The 20,104-nt window shown below is 46.6% G+C and overlaps 1 protein-coding gene across 1 annotated transcript in view; it reads left to right on the forward strand.

The window, feature by feature from the left end:
- Positions 1–10,650: 10,650 nt before the first annotated feature.
- Positions 10,651–20,104, forward strand: part of NXN (nucleoredoxin) — a 142,033-nt gene continuing 132,579 nt past the window's right edge. Inside the window, exon 1 of the mRNA XM_059907190.1 lies at positions 10,651–11,111. Within this exon, the coding sequence (XP_059763173.1) occupies positions 10,740–11,111 (372 nt within the window). The 5' untranslated portion in view covers positions 10,651–10,739. The remainder of the gene's footprint in view (positions 11,112–20,104) is intronic.

The following is a 20,104-nucleotide window of genomic DNA, read 5'->3' on the forward strand; positions in this document are numbered from 1 at the left end:
ATGAGTGAGGGGCCCAGGGCTCTGATTCATGCTGAGGTCTTAAGAGCCGAAGCTGGATCTGAGAGAAGTTGGGACAGGGCCCTAGGCAAGTCCCAGGCAAGGTGGCCTTGGAAAGCAAGGAGCGATCTAAACAATTAATCCCTGGGACTAGTTAGAGAGCAATAATTAATCCCTAAATAAAGGGTCTGCCTCAGATTTCAGGTACCAGCCAAGTCAGCATGTGGCGAGATCCACTGTAACCATGGTGAGGGAGGGAGGGAGCCTTTTATGGGACATAATGGCCCGAATCACAAATGGAGACACAGATACACTGATCTGGTATCTCTCTTCCCCCACCCATCTCCTTCCATAGGTGGAATGCGTTTCACCTGATGGAAAACTTGAAACTCTTCAAGCATATTCCGAAAATGAGAAGTGGTTTCCCATGTCTGTTTCCCTGGCCTGAATCTTTGCCAGCACCCTAGGGACTTTATCTGGCCATAGCTTCACTGAAAGTCCAGCTGCTCTCATGTTACAGGTTGTCTGTTCTGGCCGCAAGGATACAGAGGTGGGGCGATATCTCAGTGGGTCAGAAAGAATAGGAGACACTTCAGGATGAATGAGATTCACAGGCAGGGTCGTAGGAAGTCAGAACACTCTGGGTTGATGACCCATCACTTGAAGGACTCCAGGTCAGGGCACAGATGGGGAGGTGCTGAACTGGAGGAGAGCCTGATCGTCTCTCACCCCAGGTGTCCGGGAGAGCCTGGCTGGCCTCTAGTTCTCTCAGCATGTCAGGAGCGCAGAAGTAAAAGAAATAGCAGGAGTGGGATGGAAGGAGGAGGTCCGAGTTGAGAAGTGCAGTGTGTCCTCTGTGGATTTGCGTTGGCTGTGAATTTGGTAACAGTGAGTAGTCTGAATAGTCCCGTCGCTGGCAGGAGGTCTGGCCACATAGGTACTCTGAGTAGCCAACTGAGTCACGTGCGTGGTGGGTACTGGACAAGTGACTTTGTATTTAAAGCTTTTTTTAAAAATTTACTTATTTTATTTATTTTTGGCTGTGTTGGGTCTTTGTTGCTGTGCGCGGGCTTTCTCTAGTTGCGGTGAGCGGGGGCTACTCTGTTGCGGTGAGCAGGCTTCTCATTGCAGTGGCTTCTCTTGTTGTAGAGCACGGGCTCTAGGCACGCGGGCTTCAGTAGTTGTGGCACACGGGCTCAGTAGTTGTGGCACGCAGGCTTCAGTAGCTGTTGCACGCGGGCTCAGTAGTTGTGGCACGCGGGCTCTAGAGCGCAGGCTTAGTAGTTGTGGCGCACGGGCTTAGTTGCTCCGCGGCATGTGGGATCTTCCCAGACCAGGGCTTGAACCCGTGTCCCCTGCATTGACAGGTGGATTCTTAACCATTGTGCCACCAGGAAAGCCCGTGACTTTGTATTTAAAGGGCCTTGATCTATGTCCTCCAAAACCAGAGGACAGCCAGGAGCTAAGGATGGAAATAGCACAGCTGAGAAACTCATGAGGAAGATATTAATAAGAAGTGGCTGGAGCTGGGCTGGAGCAGGAGCTGAAGTACCCCAAGAAAGTGACAGCATCCACCAGCATCACCAGGATGGCTTCATCTTCATGTGAGGAGTGTAGGTCAGAGAAGAAATCCAAGGATGTTTAGGAATCAAGACTTGGTACAATCCTTGCACCACCTGTCACATGTGGTCACATAAGGCAGGAGGTGAGTTTTAACATAGGGCCACCTGAAGCCTTGCACACCTGTTTGGCTAGAGTTTCTAATTAGGAAGGAATGATGGATAAGATACCGCACCTGGTCAGAGGCTGCCCCTACCTGGGTGTACTGCCATACTGCTTTACCCTCCAGGCACAAAACCATCAGTGATCCCTTTTCCCACTCACCACCCTCCCCAAACCCAGAGCTTTCCGTGTCCTGATATTACTTTCAGAGCAGAATGAGAAAGCCTGGAGTCCTCTGGGTTGAGAAGGAACTTTTCTAGGAGGGGCACAGCAGGAGTATGGCTTTGCTGGGGCCTTGACCCAGGCAGGGCAGGTAGAGTTCTGTATTTTCGGTTATAAATAACTTTTTCAGCTAGCCACAGCTGAGTCACCGGTCACTCACAAGCTCTGTTGATCTGCAAGAAACACTGGCAGGTAGGCCTCTGAGCAGACAGCAGAATAAGAGCCAGGCATCAAATGCATTGCTCGGGCATTGGTGTGGCATAAGGACAAGAAGAGTTTGTAGGACTGAGAGCGGTACCAGGGCTCAGGATGCTGAGGCCAAACTGGGTTTTAGGGGGAAGCTTCCATCCCTCCATCCCTCCATCCCTCCCCGAGAGAAGAGACTTTGGCCCCAGGTGGGCTCTCTGAGGACTCAGGAGGCAGCACTGGTGTGAGGGTTGTCAGGAAATGCTCTGGGCCATGAACTGGGAACATAAAGACAGAAGCCTCCAGCCCCAGCAGGAGACCTCAGAAAGCAAAGTTCAGCCTGAACCCATCAGGGGAGCAGTTAGCCAAAAAAAAAAAAAAAAATCAGATTTCCAAATCAGTCTCCCCAAGGTCAGGGAAGCAGATCTGAGAGGCAGAAGAGAGGGTTTATCTAAGGTGGTGTGGCTTTTATTTTGTGTACCCACAGGTGGACGCTGTTACGGGGCTACAGGGTTCGGGTGGACCTAAATTAGAACTTATTTTCCTCCTCAGACCTGCTCGTCCTGAGTTTCCCACCCAGGTGAGCAGTGCTTCCATGCGCTCCATCAGTCTGAGACTCCCTGCTTCCTGCATCCCCTACAGACCTTCTAAATATTTTTCAAATCCATCCTTCCTTTTTAGACTCATTGCTCTGGTTTGGGCTCTAGTCAATTTTCACTTAATAGACTCTTTTTTTAAAAAATAAATTTATTTTATTTATTTATTTTTGGCTACATTGGGTCTTCGTTGCTGCGTGCAGGCTTTCTCTTGTTGTGGCGAGGGGGGCTGCTCTTCATTGCGGTGCGCGGGCTTCTCATTGCGGTGGCTTCTCTTGTTGCGGAGCATGGGCTCTAGGCGCGCGGGCTTCAGTAGTTGTGGCACGTGGGCTCAGTAGTTGTGGCTCGTGGGCTTTAGAGCACAGGCTCAGTAGTTGTGGCACACGGGCTTAGTTGCTCGACGGCATGTGGGAATCTTCCCGGACCAGGGCTTGAACCTGTGTCCCCTGCATTGGCAGGCAGATTCTAAACCACTGCACCACCGGGGGAGCCCTCACTTAACAGACTCTTAATTGGTCTGCATGCCTCCTCTCTTGCTCTTCTTCAAACCATCCACAGAATGGTCTTTCAGCACTGAAGCATGATCATGTGCCCTGCTCAGAATTCTTCTCTGTGCCAGGATAAAGCCTAAACTTGGTGTGTTGCTTCTACAACTTGTGCCCAGGAAGACACATATGCTTCCGCCCAAGTTTAGCGCTTCCTCGAATATTTCCATTCCTGGTTGTCTGCTTTTTTTTTTTTTAATTTGCTATTTTAACCATTTAAAAATTTTTTTCTTTTGAAAAAATTTTTGGCCGTGCCGTGCCACGCCATGCGGCATGCGGGATCTTATTTCCCCGACCAGCGATCGAACCCGTGCCCCTTTCAGTGGAAACACGAAGTCTTAACCACTGGACCACCAGCGAAGTCTCTCAGTTCTCTGCTTTTCATAATCTCTTTTGGATCTGAAAGTGGTGGCTCAGAATCATTCGCAATAATGTGTGGTCTTTAGTGTTTGGGAGGTGAGTTTGGACTTTTGGACTCAGTGTCATTTCTTTGATTTGTGCCTTGTCCTCAGTCAAGTGTAAATTGTTACAAAATATTTATTATTATTATTTCTTAATTCTTTTTGCCTTTGACCTATGATAGCCATGGTGACAACAGAGGTATCCTGTACTGTTTCCAGTAACAGATACTTAGACTCTGATTCTGATGGGTGGTCTTAATGTTCTGGAGCAGATTTCTTCCACAGCATAATTGTTTGGAGGTTTTATTTACTCACCCAGACCCAACAATCCAGATTTGCTTACTATCTCTTCTGCTGTTGCTTTGACTTTGCTTATGAAAAGCTATATTGGAGATTTGGCCTATAGTCTGGCAGTCTGGTGGATGTTTAGGACCTATTTCAGACTCAGGTAATGAATCATACACTCTGGCTATATCTGCAGTAGGGTCACATTGATGACAAGTTTTGATCTTGAGATTTGCTCTGAAAAGTATTGGAGGCAAATAGGAATATGCATAATGTTTTTCTAGCACCTCACACATCTGACTCAGAAAAGAGTTAAGAGGCTTCAAAAACTAGAGACCGGAGTCCTGCTTTGCTGAGGGATAAAATGAAATATAGAAAGAACTATGATGGTGAATTCCCAAGGTTACATATCAAGTTGGTGCCAGAAAGAGAAGCAGCACACTTCTGCTGTAACCAGTGAGGACAATGCCCCTCTTTCCCTTCCCTCATCTTGATCTTTGTCAAATCTCACTCCATATTTTGTTTCACTTACCTCTCTATCAAGCAATTTCCCTTATCAGTGGATCTGCCACCAAAGCCCAGCTTTTAAAAAAGGAAACGATAAAACAGATGCAAAAACTGTACTAGGGCATTAATCTACAGGTAAAATCTTTTTACAGGGAACTCCCAATTAAATGGAATACATTTTTTGTTTGAATCGATTTTGATTCACATTTTGTTGACTCAATTATTTCTTGAACTAAGTGGACTTGGAAAACTTTTATAATCAAAGTGTTCATTTTGTGCTAACAGCTTTGTTTTACTGGCATTTGAATTTGTGTGTGTGAGACATTCTGTCTCTTTTATTCTGAGATGTCCTGATTTACTTTAAATATTTCTTTCTCCATTTATAGCATCTTATCCTTGAATAAGTTCTTATTTGAAAATGCAAAAAGTACTTTCTTTTTGGACTAGATAATACCTTCCATATTTTTCTCACATTTATTCCCAGTTCTTCAATTCCCTTCCCTAAGCAACCTGTTACTATTTCTTTTTCTTTTTCCTTTTTTTTTTTTTTTTTTTGGCCGCACTGCGCGGCATGTGGGATCTTAGTTCCCTGACCAGGGATCAAACCCCCGCCTCCGGCATTGGAAGCGTAGAGTCTTAACCACCGGTGGACCGCCAGGGAAGTCCCCTGTTACTATTTCTTAAATGTCTTTCCAGATATATTTCCTCCATACATAAGCATTATATTTGTGTATACATATATATGTGTTTTTCTCCACTTAAAAATTTACAGGTGGTAGCTTAGTCTTTCCTACCTATTCTGCACCTTACTTTCTCTTGTGCTACATCTTAGAGGTATTTCATATCAGTGCAAGAGATGGTTAATTTTATGTGTCAACTTGACTAGGCCACAGTGTGCCCAGGTATTTGGAGGCAGTATATTCCTCATTTGGGTGTGTTACTCTGGCCTGTTTACTGAGTGACCACAAAAGTTGCTGGTTTTGAGTGGGTCCCCGAACATGGGAAGACTCTGCAGAAGGTCCCGGCTGCTGTACAAGCTGCCCTGTCCCTTGGGCCATATGACCCATCAGATCCGATGGTGCTTGAGGTAGGTCACTGGCAGATGGGGATGCTATTTGGAGACTTTGGCAGCCCCTATAGGTGAGGCCTGCCATTCTCTGTGGATAACTACTCTCCTTTGGAGAAACAGTATGTGGCCTGCTACTGGATCTTCATAGAGGCTGAACACTTGGGCCACCATGCATCAGTTACCATGCTCCCTGAGCCGTCCATCATGAACTGGGTGTTATCTGCCCCACCAAGCCATAAGGTTGGGTGTGCACAGGGACACTTCATCATCAGGTGGATGTGGAATATATGCGATTGGGCCCAAGCAGGCCCTGAAGGCACAAGTAAGTTACATGCTCGTGGAATTCACTGGTTACCATGTTCCTCACCATTCTGAAGCAGCTGGTTTGGTGGAACGGTAGAATGGCCTTTTGAACATTTAGTTTACAGCACTAGTTAGGTGGCAGCACTTTGCAGGGCCGGGGCAAGGTTCTCCAGAAGACTGTGTATGCTCTGAATTAGCATCCAGTATAAGGTGCTGTTTCTCCCATAGCCAGGAGTCATGGGGCCAGGAATCGAGAGGTGGAAATGGGAGGGGCACCGATCACTATTACCCCTAGTGACCCACTAGCAAAATTTTTGCTTCTTGTTCCCACAACGTCATGCTCTGCTGGCCTACAGGTCTTAGTTCCAAAGGGAGGAGTGCTTCCACCAGGAGAAACAACAGTGATTCCATTGCACAGGAAGTTAAGACTGCCACCTGGCCACTTTGGGCATCTCATGCCTCTTGAGTTAACAGGCAAAGAAGGGAGTTACTCTGTTGGGTGGAATGATTGATCCTGATCACCAAGGGGAAATTGGACCACCACTAGTCAACAGTGAAGGTAAGGAAGAGCGTACCTGCAATATGGGAGACCCCTTAGGGCATCTCTTAGTTATCATACCCTGTGATTAAGGTCAAAGGAAAACTACAATAACCTAGTCCTGGCAGGACTACTAATGGCCTAGACCCTTCAGGAATGAGGGTTTGAGTCACTCCACCAGGTAAAGAACCACGACCAGCTAAGGTGCTTGCTGAAGTCAAAAGGAATACAAAAAAGGTAGTAGAAGAAGGTGGTTATAAATACCAGCTATGATCACATGATCAGTTATAGAAATGAGGGCTATATTGTCATGAGTATTTCTTCCTTGTTATGAATATATGTGTGTGTGTTTGTATTTGGCAAACATCTTTGTTCCTTTTATCTCTTATTTCCTTATAACATAAAATGTATTGACTTTATATTGTAGTATTTAAGTATTGTTAATTTTACATCATCGTACTTAAGTTACGGGATATCAAGGTGAGTAAACATCCTCAACGACTTTACCGTCTCTTATGGGGATGGAGTCAGTGCATTTTTGCTTGTATACAGGATACTTGTATCATTTTAGGCAGGATTATGATCTTGTTATTGTCTTTATTTGAAGAGTAAGTATGGTTTAAGGAGATGCATATGGGTGCCAAGTTGACAAGGGGTAGACGTGTGATGTTTAATTTTATGTGTCAAATTGACTGGGGCACGGAGTACCCAGATATTTTTTTAAAATATTTATTTATTTATTTGGTTGTGCCAGCTCTTAGTTGCGGCAGGCAGGCTCCTTAGTTGTGGCATGCAGGCTTCTTAGTTGCAGCTCACCTGGCTCCTTAGTTGTGGCACACGGGCTCCTTAGTTGTGGCATGCAAACTCTTAGTTGCGGCATGTGAACTCTTAGTTGTGGCATGCAGGCGGGATCTAGTTCCCTGACCAGGGATCGAACCCAGGCCCCCTGCATTGGGAACACGGAGTCTTAACCACTGTGCCACCAGGGAAGTCCCAAGTACCCAGATATTTGGTTAAACATTATTCTGGGTGTGTCTGTGAGGGTGTTTCTGGATGAGATTAACATGTAAAACAGTAGACTGAGTAAAGCAGATTGCCTTCCCAATGTGGGTGGGCCTCATCCAATCAGCTGAAGGCCTGGATAGAATAAAAAGTAATGGAGAATTCACTCTCTCTGCCTGTCTTAGAGCTGGGACATAGGTCTCCTCCTGCCTTTGGACTCAATACAGACTAGAACTTACACCATCAGCTCCCCTGATTTTCTGGTCTTTGGACTCAGACTGGAACTAACTATACCATCAGTTCTTCTGAGTCTCCAGCTTGCTGACTGCAGACCTTGGGACTTCTCAGCCTCCATAATCATGTGAACCAATTCCTTATAGCAAATCTCTCTCTGTATTGGTTCTCTTTCTCTGGAGAGCACAGACTGATACAGTGTACATAGAAATCTCCTTAATTCTTTTCAATGACTAGATTGTATCCCAAATGATGAATGTGCCATCCTTTAATCCTCCTCATTGATACATAGTTAGGCTCTTTCCAGTTTTCCAGTCTTTTTCTGATTTCACCAGTGTATCAACTATCTGTACACATACATCTTTGTGCACTTATGCTACTATAACTGAAGACCAAGGAATGTGATTTATGAATCTTAAAGGTGACAAATATGTATTTGTTCTGTGCATGTTTTGTATGACATCATGTGCCTTAGAATGCAGTTTCCCCAAAGGAAAACTGTAATGTGTATGTGCTATAAATGTCAGGTATGTTGTGGCTCCTTAACACATATTTTAAAACAATAATAATTTGCAGAATAGCAGGTCAATTCATGTAACATAACTAGCTAAATACCAGTTGGGACATTTTCTTTAAGTGGGTCCCTTGAACCGTGTATGCAGAGAGAGTACTTTCCATAAGCCAAAGGATGTTGGCTATTCTTTACAGGAAGCCCAGTGAGTCTCCTCAGGCTTCTTCTCATAACAAACACCCACTAGAACTATGATTTTGGAATCATTTCCATTGCAAATCCCCTCTTTCCACACCCCTTTAAAAGGCAGCTGCAGTATTTGGCATCTAACCAAGGCCTGCTGCACCAACAATTCTCTAAATTTTATTTATATTTCATGTGCGGTATGTTCAAACTCTCACTTTCCCAGGTGCCAGATGCTGGTTTGGACACACTCCAGTAGAAAGTGTTTTCCTGTCAAATAATAAAAGGAAAATGCTGAACATACCACCTCTTTATACAGACTTGCGTATAGTATACCAAAGTTAAGTACTCTAATAATGACTTCACTATTTCCCCAATTTGCAATCCCCCCTAATTCCCTCCTCACCTCCCTCCACACCAAATACTTTGTCCCTCGTCTTCCATAGGATGCTTATGGTTCTCTTCCATATCTTCAGTGTTCACTTGAAAACGTCAGGGTGTAGGAATCTATCTGTCTCACATGCTTTGGATGGGGCCTGATGTAACCCACCCACGGGTGTTTCAAATATGATTTGGATGAGAAAATAAAACACTTTAACCCACTTTCAGTATTTAAAAAGATATCTAGGGCTTCCCTGGTGGCGCAGTGGTTGAGAGTCTGCCTGCCAATGCAGGGGACACGGGTTCGAGCCCTGGTCTGGGAAGATCCCACATGCCACGGAGCAACTGGGCCCGTGAGCCACAATTACTGAGCCTGCGCGTCTGGAGCTTGTGCTCCACAACAAGAGAGGCCGTGATAGTGAGAGGCCGGCGCACTGCGATGAAGAGTGGTCCCCACTTGCCATAACTGGAGAGAGCCCTCGCACAGAAATGAAGACCCAACACAGCCATAAATAAATAAATAAATAAATAAATGGATTATCACGTTAAAAAAAAAAAAAAAGATATCTAACAACTTAATGTCTGCTATGTTAATAGCTTTTACATGTTTTCACTAAAAAGTGATGCTTTCCATGTGTTGGATAATAATACTGTCCCTGCAGTCGCACAGAATTTTGGCATGACACTAAAAATGAGCTTGGAATTCGCCTTTATCATAGGTTTCTTGCCTGCCTAAAGGCAATCCTCAGTCCAAAGATCCTACTTGTGAAATGAGCAGCAGTGTTAGGTGGATACTAAGAAAGTGGATATCATTTCAAGAGATTGCCAGTCCGCTCGTGGCGTCCACCTCCACCTCCACCTCTTTCACCGCTTTATGTGGTAACATTTCACTGAACTGAAAACTAGTACAATTCCATGTTCTATCCCAGAAAATTGGGAACCTTAAGCGTGAAGATTTATGTGTGTGCCAAAAGCTTGCAGTTATATTCTGAGGTTTAAATGAACTTTTGTAAAGCAGGCTATGATTTGTGTGTGTGTGTTTGCGTGTGTGGAAAGCCGCTATAAAATATAAACATTCTGCTTGGCTGCCAGTATCTCGTTTTCTTTTTCACCCTTTCCACTAGATGGCGGTAGATGCCCAAGAAATAACTTGCAAAGGGCTGGTGGAGGGCTGTGAGAGGGGCGTCCCATCCTTTCACTGGGCTGTTGGTAGCTGAGCTGACACACTGTTGTTCCTCTGCTGCGGGTGGACATGGTGTACATTTTATTTTTTCGACTGTGTGTGTGTCGGGGTGGGGAGGCCGGAAGACTTGCCACAGATCACCTGTTTAATCCAGGTTCTCTCTAAGCATAGGGTAGCGTCTTGCCAGCTGGGGAAAAAAAAAAAATCCCTAGAATTTTTCTCAACTATCAACAGATTTAATAGAAGCCACGGAACCGGTTCAGGAAAGCAGCCAGCTTCGATTTAGAGATGCCGTGGCATCTGGTCCCTAAATTTGTGGAGATGGAAGAGAGCCAATCGCTGGTGAGGAATGGCCGCGGCGACCTGGGGACTGAAATCCCACAGTGAGACCTGCGATCAACCCACAAGTACTTATGGTGGATTCCCTCCCATGTGCCTAGCTAGATCAGAAGCTACACAAGAAATAAAAGAGGTGGCGTCCTCCAGTCCTCTTATAGTAGAGAACACAAAACATACAGAGAAGTAAGTGCCGAGCAAGACCTAGCCTGATGAAGGTAACAATGTGTGAAGATGGAAAGTCCTCCGCCAGGGTTGTCTCCCGAGCACTTCGGCCACGCGGCGGGAGCCCGCGCCCCCTACGCCCTCTGCAGCAGCCAGTGCCTAGGCGGCTAGCACTGTTACAAAGGGGGCGTGGCGTGGGCGGGCCCCACGGGCGGGGCTTTCTTTTCCCCAGTGCCCGCCGCCGTCGCCGCCGCCGCCGCCGCCGCCGTCGCCGCCGCTGCCGCCGCCTCTGCCCGCCGCGCGGACCGAGGGAGCGCGGTCGCCGCCGCCTGCCTGCCCGGGTGCCCGCGTGCCCGGGCAGCGGTGGGCCAGGATGTCGGGTTTCCTGGAGGAGCTGCTGGGCGAGAAGCTGGTGACGGGCGGCGGCGAGGAGGTGGACGTGCACTCGCTGGCTGCCCGCGGCATCTCGCTGCTCGGGCTCTACTTCGGCTGTAGCCTGAGCGCCCCCTGCGCGCAGCTCAGCGCCAGCCTGGCCGCCTTCTACGGCCGCCTGCGGGGGGACGCGGCGGCCGGGCCAGGGGCTGGGGCCGGCCCGGGGCCGGGGGCCGGGGCGGCGGCGGAACCCGAGCCGCGGCGCCGCCTGGAGATCGTCTTCGTGTCCTCGGACCAGGACCAGCGGCAGTGGCAGGACTTCGTGCGGGACATGCCGTGGTTGGCGCTGCCCTACAAGGAGAAGCACAGGAAGGTGAGCGGCGCCGGCCTCGTCGGCGGTGCCGGCCTCGTCGGCGTCCCCGGCCTGGGTGCGCAGCCCGCGAGTTCCCGGGAGCCGGGTCCTCGCTGCCCCCTCCACCCCCCGGCGCCCCCTCCGACCCCTCCTCCGTCGTGTACGAGCTTCCCCTCCTGCCCATCAGCGTCCCCTGCCTCTGCCCGCCTCCCCGTCCCGGGACCTCGCCGGCTAGCGGCTCCCGCGGCAACTACTCGGTGCCGGTGCCAGGCCGCGCCCGCTGGGGAAGTTTGAAACCCCCGGGACCCCGACTCGCGTCCTGGGGAGTCGAGAGCCCGGTTCCCCCATGGTGGGAAGCCTCGCGTAGGGGGTGGCTGCGCTCGGGGGTCGCGACTCGGTGACCCCCACCCACAGGCAGAGGCGCGGGGAGGGGCCGCTTCCTTCCCTCAGCGCTAGACTCCCCGCGGATACCTGTGGTGGTGGGGGAGGGCGCTAGCCCCCTACCCATAATGCCTGAACCAGGAAGTTTCCTCTCTTTCCGAGAGAAATCGGCTTGCCTGGGACTCCCTCCGGCTGTGGCCGGGGACCCGGAGGCCGAGGCCAGGCCGCCAGCCGCCCTTGTGGGGGGGGGGGGGTCGGCCGCTGACCGTGGCCTCGGGCAAGAAGGGAGCTCGCTCGTCTGCCTTCGCCTTCCCTCCGCCCCCCACCCCTGCCCCGGGCTGAACTAGTGGCCCCCGGGGAGCTTTTCATTGTCTGGCTGTCCAGCCATCCTCTCTATATGCCTCTCGGGCACCGGACCAGACCCGTCCGTGCAGCTCTTAGTTACTTGGTTGGTGGGCCAGTGTTGCCTTGACATCGAATTAAATGCTGAACCGATCCCATAGGTGCAGATTGACCGGAAGAACGAGGATTGGGGGAAATTTATACCTCTCTGTCAACTTCTCATCTCCCGCCGCCCCCCGCCCCCACCCCACCCCGTTTGCTGCTGAAATTAGCTTGGATTTTTGAGTGTGTCTGTTGGATGAAGATGTCTGTTTTAATAAAACGAATTCAGGAAATTTTGCCATGAATCGAAACAGAAAAAGTTTTGGAGCGCTTTTGCTTAATTAGTATGCCTGATGCAACGTGTGAATCCAGCCCCTTCCTTTCCGGAGGAAACTCTCATTTTATGGAGTGGACAGGAGAAGGGCTCTTCTGGGGGCGTTTAGGGCTGCCATGTGCTGCTTTAATGTGTACAGAATCTTGTTGAGAAGCATGATTTAAACTTAGTGAGAGTAGAAGGCTTAGACTGTGACCCCATATGTCTCGAGTAAATCATCCATGGAAGCAGTGTAAGGTACAGACTTGGTATTTAAGGTATGAAATACAGTTTAACAAATACAGTTTGTAAATTTAACATTGGAGAAACATGGACTCACTAACACACAGAGGCAAAACTTGGCGTTTTAACCACTTTTTAGGTGATCTTGCCCATATTTGATTTATATGGTGCCTGAATATGAATAGCCAGTCCTTTTTTGCTTTAAAACATGGGAATCCTTTGTTTTCCTTGGTGGTGGTTTTTATGATCCTTTTGGGGAGGAGTAATGTCTAGAAAGTGAATTATCAAGAAGTATTTTCATTGTTATGTCCATTTTCTGTTGTAGACCAAAGCCCATGTAAAATAATGTCCTTATTGGACAGTACAAATGAATTCTAGCTTTTGCAAATACACAGTGATGGTAAAATGTTACAGACCTAAGGCGTATTGTTGTGTTTTCCTCCACAACAAGTGGGGGAAATAAATTTGCTGGATAGTAAAAATATGGGGCAAATTGAGATGTTTTGTAAATGCTTAAAGCTTTTTTTCCAAAAAGGAGAATATCTGATATGACATAGGCCGTGCCTAGTTCACTGCGCTCTGGCCAGTCCTTTTGCATGAAAAAAAAGTGCTCTGTGGCTCCAGCCTGGACTTGCTAATTCCCCCAGGATGAGAGTCTGGATGACACAGGGCAGAACCTCATTTGAAAATACAGTTCAGATTGCTGGCCCGTGCCCAAACCGTGGTGCGTTAGCATCTTAAAAATTTATTTTTGCTCAGAGCTTTTCTGACTCACATTCTACAGTTCACTTTGTTGTCTAAAACAAGTCCAGGGCTTCCCTGGTGGCGCAGTGGTTAAGAATCCGCCTGCCAATGTAGGGAACACGGGTTCGAGCCCTGGTGGGGGAAGATCCCACATGCCGAGGAGCCCGTGCGCCACAACTCCTGAGCCTGCACTCTAGAGCCCTGGAGCCACAACTACTGAAGCCCACACGCCTAGGGTCCATGCTCTGCAACAAGAAAAGCCACCGCAGTGAGAAGCCCGCATACCTCAAAGAAGAGTAGCCCCCGCTCGCCACAACTAGAGAAAGCCCACGTGCAGCAAGGAAGACCCAACGCAGCCAAAAATAAATAAATAAAATAAATACGTTTATTAAAAAAATAAAACAAGTCCAGTTTTTGAGGAGGTAGTTTCTGCTCCTTGATGTTCATGAATAGGCAACTCAAGATTTGATCCTAGAAATATTCTTATTTGTGGTGATATACCAGGTAAAAGAACTTCAGCTATGTTTCATATGGAAAATATACTCTTGGAAATTACAACAGCTATGTGCTCACTTTGGAAGAAATTATTTTCCCCCTTGAAACCAAAGAGATGTAAAACAAATTCCTTTTCTGTAACTTTGAGTTTTTGTCTCTCTTATTTGAAATTGGGGTGCTTAGAAATCTGTGATCTTGGGATGCCAATTCTGTGATAACAGCAGTGAAAAACCCAGGGCACCCGCGGTTCAGGGTGCTCACTGGCTAGACAGCTTAGCTTCTTGTTGATGGATTCTGTCCATGTTGTTTCACCAACTATAAAAATAGCATTAAAGGAGAGAATTTTGTTTTTACACTGAAGGGAAACCAAAGTTCCAGATTACTAATTTTTTTAAGTTCTCATTAACATTTGTTCTTAAATCCATTGGTATACTTCCCACTGGGATAACAAAGGATATGGTTCTAATTAGTTACTGGCTGGCATTTCTCTAAAGAAAATTGAAAAATTATGGTAGGGAAAGAAAATGCAGTGTGGTATTTCTCTTTTCCTTCTTTTATTAATTTCCCCTTTATATAGTAAGAAAGTCTCAGGATGGCCGAGAGTTTAAAACTGCGTTTTGCATGGCTCCTCTCACCTTGCTTGGAACTGTGAGAGAACACCAAATAACAGGATTCCAGCATCTTTTTAAAAAAAATTCTTTGTGGAAGGTTGTCCTGTTTCTGCTTGCTTTAGTGGTTGGTACAAAAGTAATTGAAGCTTCACTTTTTGGCTTCTAAGCACACATAACGAGCTGTATAGAAATTGTAATTAGATGATAACAGAACTTTTTTTTTTTTTTTTTAAATTAATTTTTTATTTTTGGCTGTGTTGGGTCTTCGTTTCTGTGCGAGGGCTTTCTCCAGTTGTGGCAAGTGGGGGCCACTCTTCATCGCGGTGCGCGGGCCTCTCACTGTCACGGCCTCTCTTGCCGTGGAGCACAGGCTCCAGATGCACAAGCTCAGTAGGTGTGGCTCACGGGCCTAGTTGCTCCGCAGCATGTGGGATCTTCCCAGACCAGGGCTCGAACCCGTGTCCCCTGCATTGGCAGGCGGACCCCCAACCACTGCGCCACCAGGGAAGCCCGATAACAGAACTTTGAGTGCTTTTATAAGAGCCGTGTTTTCAGGAAACATATAATCTTGAAGTTAAGGCAGTTAGATTTGTTTCAATAAGTAGGTTTGTTTTTTGTTTTGTTGATAGGCATTTTTCAGATTTCTGGAGAGAAAATGTGATGAATAGTTGGAAAGTGGTGAAGATTCGGACTTTTGGGATTTGATGTATCCCTTTAGACTAATATGGGTTACTTAGTTGTCAAAACTGGAGAGTTGATCTTTGGGATCTGCTTCAGCATCACAGAGGAATGCACTGGTTTTGGTATTAGAGACACAGGGCTCAGCTTTGCCTGGGCTGGATGCCTGATGGAAAACATTTGGTCAGTGTGCGTGCCCTGACATCAAAAGATGCAGTACCACTGGTCTTTTTTTTTTATATATATATATAAATGTATTTATTTATTTTTCGCTGCGTTGGGTCTTCGTTGCTGCGCGTGGGCTTTCTCTAGTTGCGGTGAGCGGAGGCTACTCTTCGTTGCGGTGCGAGGGCTTCTCATTGCAGTGGCTTCTCTTGTTGCAGAGCCCGGGTTCTAGGCGTGAGGGCTTCAGTAGTTGTGGCTCACGGGCTCTAGAGCACAGGCTCAGTAGTTGTGGCGCACGGGCTTAGTTGCTCTGCGGCATGTGGGATCTTCCCGGACCAAGGATCAAACCCATGTCCCCTGCACTGGCAGTTGGATTCTTAACCACTGCACCACCAGGGAAGTCCAGTATTGCTGGTTTTGATCTGGACAGGTCTGGTGGGCTCTGGCGTGGTCCCAGAACTTCCTGCCCCACTGAAAAGGGACGAGAAAGTCAGAGCAGGAGAGCGGCAGAGTTAGGGCCTTTGGTCTAGCATCTCTGGTCCACCTGCTCCGGCCAGGGGAAGTGGTATCTTCCTGTACCCCGCCAGGGTTGTTTGCTCTGGGTGATTCTGGTTCAGACTAAATCAGAGGCTTGGCCTAGAATTCACCTGAATCACTTTGGCTCTTTGGATGGGGTGAGATTTGGTACCAACCCCGACAGTCTTACAGCTCTATCTCTCCCAGTGCTTTCTCCCTCAATCCAAATACCCTAGCCACTAAGAGAATGATTTCTACAACACTGACAAATGACTTTCGAGGTGGTAAAAGATGGCAAAAAGGCACCGCTTTGAATATTGGCGTTTTCTGCCTTCCACATAAGGAGCCTGGACCAGCCAGGACAGGCTCCCTCTGTTGACTGTGTTTCCAGGACTTGGATCCATCTAATAAAAGACAACAGTCTGATTAAAGTAATAAGAGCAATTTTCCTTGAGAGGCTTTTTCCTCATTCCATTATTTGTAATGTATTTTTTAATCTCATTTTTCTTCTCTGCATAATGAAGCTGTCTAGTGTAATGGCTGAAAATACAGACTCTTGTCCTTTAGATCCTGGCTCTGCCATTTATTAGCTGTGTGACCTTGTGCAAGTTATCCTATCTCTCTGTGTCTCAGGTTCCTCACCTATAAAATAGAGATGACAACAGCACCTGCCTTACAGCATTGTTGTAAAGATGACACAAGATAATATACACGTGCCTGGCATATAGTACATGCTCAATAAGTGCTAGCAATTATTATTTGTCAATAAATGACCATGAACTTCAGTAATTCGTTTTATAGTGTGAGCCTTTGGAATATATCACATTACAGAATTCCAAAACTGTTATGAGGCATATTTTTAACTTTTCAAACAAATGACTTTTATAAGCATACAAGGGGATATGAGCAAGGAGTTGAAAGAATTGCCCTAGAAGAGCTTACAATGGAGGAGAAAGATCTAGAAAAATGAAACAAAAGCAAATGAATATAACAAACATCGTTCCTTAAAGTACTGATAGTACTGATATTTATTGAGCTTCGTACTTATATCTGCCAGTGAAACTTGAGACAGCAAATCAGGGAAGCCAGGCATGATACAGGAGAACAGCTTTCAGATGATGGGGCACTCTTCTTGAGAGAGATTAATTACGTGCTTGGGTGATCGTTTTTGTGGTTTGCCAAAGCCATTAGGCGTGTCTTCTGCTGATCCTAGCTGCTCAAATCTGGGCGGCTTGGGGGTTGCAGGATCGCTGCTCTTTCGCGTGGGAAATGGACGGTGCCCGCTCTGGTCTCTGGAGCTGTAGAAGCCTCACCCCCGTAACACGGAGCCACCTCCCTTCCCAGCTCTGGAATGTTGTAGGATAGGTTTGTTCAGACCTGTCGCCATTTGCGGATTTAATACTTGTCTTCTAGTTAGCGGCTCAGGCCTGATGGACCAGCTGTCCACAGCTTTTGTTGATCCATTTGTCTCCTGATACGGGTTGGGATATGAACCAGAGCACAGAGGAAAGCAGTGGGTTTTGAGGTTAGGGTCATTGATTTCATTTACCCGTTTCCTCCGCCCCTACCCCCTTTTTATCACTGTTCCTTGTGGTTTGAGGCCTTGTTTTAATATCTGCGCAAATTGGAGAAAGAAGGCTTTGTGTTGTATACAGCTGGGGTGGGGGATGAACAAGTCCCTCAGTTGGGGGGGATGGCCGGGGGTGGGGGTTCTTCTTTATTTACTGTTAGGACCTGGGACCCCAGGGTTCCAGCTTGCCCCATTCTGAACTAGTCTGGGCTCCTTACTGCACGATTTTGTTTCGGGGGAGAGTGTAAGCTTGGCATAGGATGTGTTCTTTTTTCATGTTCTGAATCCCCAGTGGTGCTCAGTGTTAACCACCGGGGTGTTTAGGTTTCTGTATTTCATTAATTTATCATTATACTTATTCAAAGGCACTCAAAGAAAAGAGCTATGAATTCAGAATCTTTTTGCTGATCCTGACTTTTACGAAGCTCTTGCATACTGTTGCTTTACATCTTGCCATTATTTAAAAAGTGACTAAGGGTTCTTGAGTCTCAGGAGTCATCCTTGATTCTCTCCCACCCCTCACATCTAAAAGGCACTGAGGGATTTCCCTGGTGGCACAGTGGTTAAGAATCCGCCTGCCAATGTAGGGGACACAGGTTCGAGCCCTGGTCTGAGAAGATCCCACATGCTGCAGAGCAACTAAGCCCGTGCGCCACAACTACTGAACCTGCGCTCTGGAGCCCGTGAGCCACAACTCCTGAAGCCCACGCACCTAGAGCCCGTGCTCCACAACAAGAGAAGCGACTGCAATGAGAAGCCGGTGCACCGCAACAAAGAGTAGCCCCTGCTCGCCCCAACTAGAGAAAGCCCGTGCGCAGCAATGAAGACCCAATGCAGCCAAAAATAAATAAATAAAATAAATAAATTTTAAAAAATAAAAAATAAAAAAATAAAAGGCACTGAGCCCTGTTGATCTCCTTAACAGTTCTCAACTCTGACCCTTTCTCTCCATTCCTACCATCACTGCTTGAGTTCATATTTCATCTGGACCACAGCAGCCTCCTCCATGGGCTCTTTGCTTCCAATGCTGACCCCTGATTCTCAAGACTAGAGCTTCTCAAACTGTCTATAATCAAGGATCAGTTTCCTTTTGTTGTGTTAGTTTCCAATCAGTCACACACCCATACGTGGCCCTGTTATACAGGACTACTGTACAGCTTGAACCACATACAACTCCCCACTGGATTGACAACACACAGACTGGTCTCTGTCCTGTTCCACAAGATGAGACCATTGGTCACAAGCTTGGATGTTGCTGGAATGTTGAGCTGCTGTAAACAATTCTAGGTGCTCACTCTCCATTTTTGGACCTACCCTGTCATGGACCAGTAACAAAGAACTGATGGATTACTTCTGGGCTACAGACCCACCTTGAGCAGTACTGCTCTGGACTGTTTCTGGAATGGAATGACAAGTTCAAAAACACAACTTTGATCTTGTCATTCTCCTGCTTAAGAATTTTTCAGTACTTCTTCATAGCCTCTGGGGTCAAGTCCAAACTCTAAAGCGTGGTCCCCGACTGTTCTCCTGCCTCTTCTCCCACCGGGGCAGTGTCCTCTTTCCTCCTACCTGGCTGAGTTTGGATCTTTCTAAAATCAGTCCTGGTTTCCCTGCTCTAAGAAGCTTTCCTGTCTCTTTCCTCTCTAGGTGGGATGCTTTTGTGAACATCCATAGATGGAGTACATAGATGTCTTAGCACTTAGCCTTTTGTGATTTTTTTTTTTTTTTTTGGTCTTTTTCATTTGACTCTAAGCTCCTTGAAGACAGAAACCAGCCAAAGGGAGGGGAAGATGATCAGTGTTTTGGTGCTGACAGTCAGATAATATGGTCACAGAAAGCATGTTGTGTGAGTTGGAATGCGCACTTTCACTGGTACTTAGCTCGATTTTAACATTTAATATTAGAGTTGGACCCTAATTGAATTGTATAATTGTATATACCCACAGTATGTGGCTGTTTTTGTTTCTTTTTTTTTTTTTAATCAGTCATCAATTTTATACACATCAGTGTATACATGTCAATCCCAATCGCCCAATTCTGTTTTTGTTTCTTAATAAGTGCTTTCAAGAGTACTTCCATGAGCAAGTGAATGTTTAACTCTGTTGCCTTGTAATTCTGTGCTCAAAAATAGAAAAAGACTCGCCTCTCCATTTTTGAAACGTCAAAAATCTTAGTCAGTTAAAAGCTGCAGGCCTATCATTCCATGCTTTTATATTTCCTAAATAGTTTGTGTTTCTCTAGCATCTTTCTTCCAAGGAACTCAAACTGCATGCATATTATGTCTTCCAGCAACTAGTCATCAGTAGCTATTAAGCATTTTAGTTTTTCAAAGTATGTTTGAGTTGGAGAATTGATTCACAGGGAACCAATTATTAGATCAGGGTCTCAGTGTTGGAAGAAAGGGCTCAGCTGAACTCTCTTAAATTCAACTCGGTCCTTTCTGTTCAAGAAATTGGATCTTAAAAAATGTGCACATCAAACATTCTCCAGGGAAGAGGAGGGAGCCGAAACTTCTCTTTTCAACAAATCGCTTTCTGAGTGGATTCACTCTAGATAGACTCTGAAATAAGATAGAGATAGTTTAACCACTTAAAACATTTGCTGTTGCTGGGAAGACAGGAGAGCCAGAACCTCTTTTCTGTTGCTGCCTTTCCGTGGTGGTGGTTTCTAAGGGCCTTTTAATCATTTGGCTTTTTTTAGATCAGCCAGTGAAGTGTCCCCAACTCCCCTTCATCCTATGCAAAGCCTTGGGGCTGCTTTCGTGCTTTTATTCAGAGACAAAATTGAACTTCAGGTATCCTGCCGAGATCCTAGGACTAAATCAGTCCTCCCTTTTATGAGGTTTTCAGAAACTGCTGTTCTAACTTCCAGTGAAATCTCAAACATGTGCTTTCTGCTTTATGACAAGTAAGAA

This window comes from Balaenoptera ricei, chromosome 20 (assembly GCF_028023285.1).
Source record: "Balaenoptera ricei isolate mBalRic1 chromosome 20, mBalRic1.hap2, whole genome shotgun sequence".
NCBI lineage: Eukaryota > Metazoa > Chordata > Mammalia > Artiodactyla > Balaenopteridae > Balaenoptera > Balaenoptera ricei.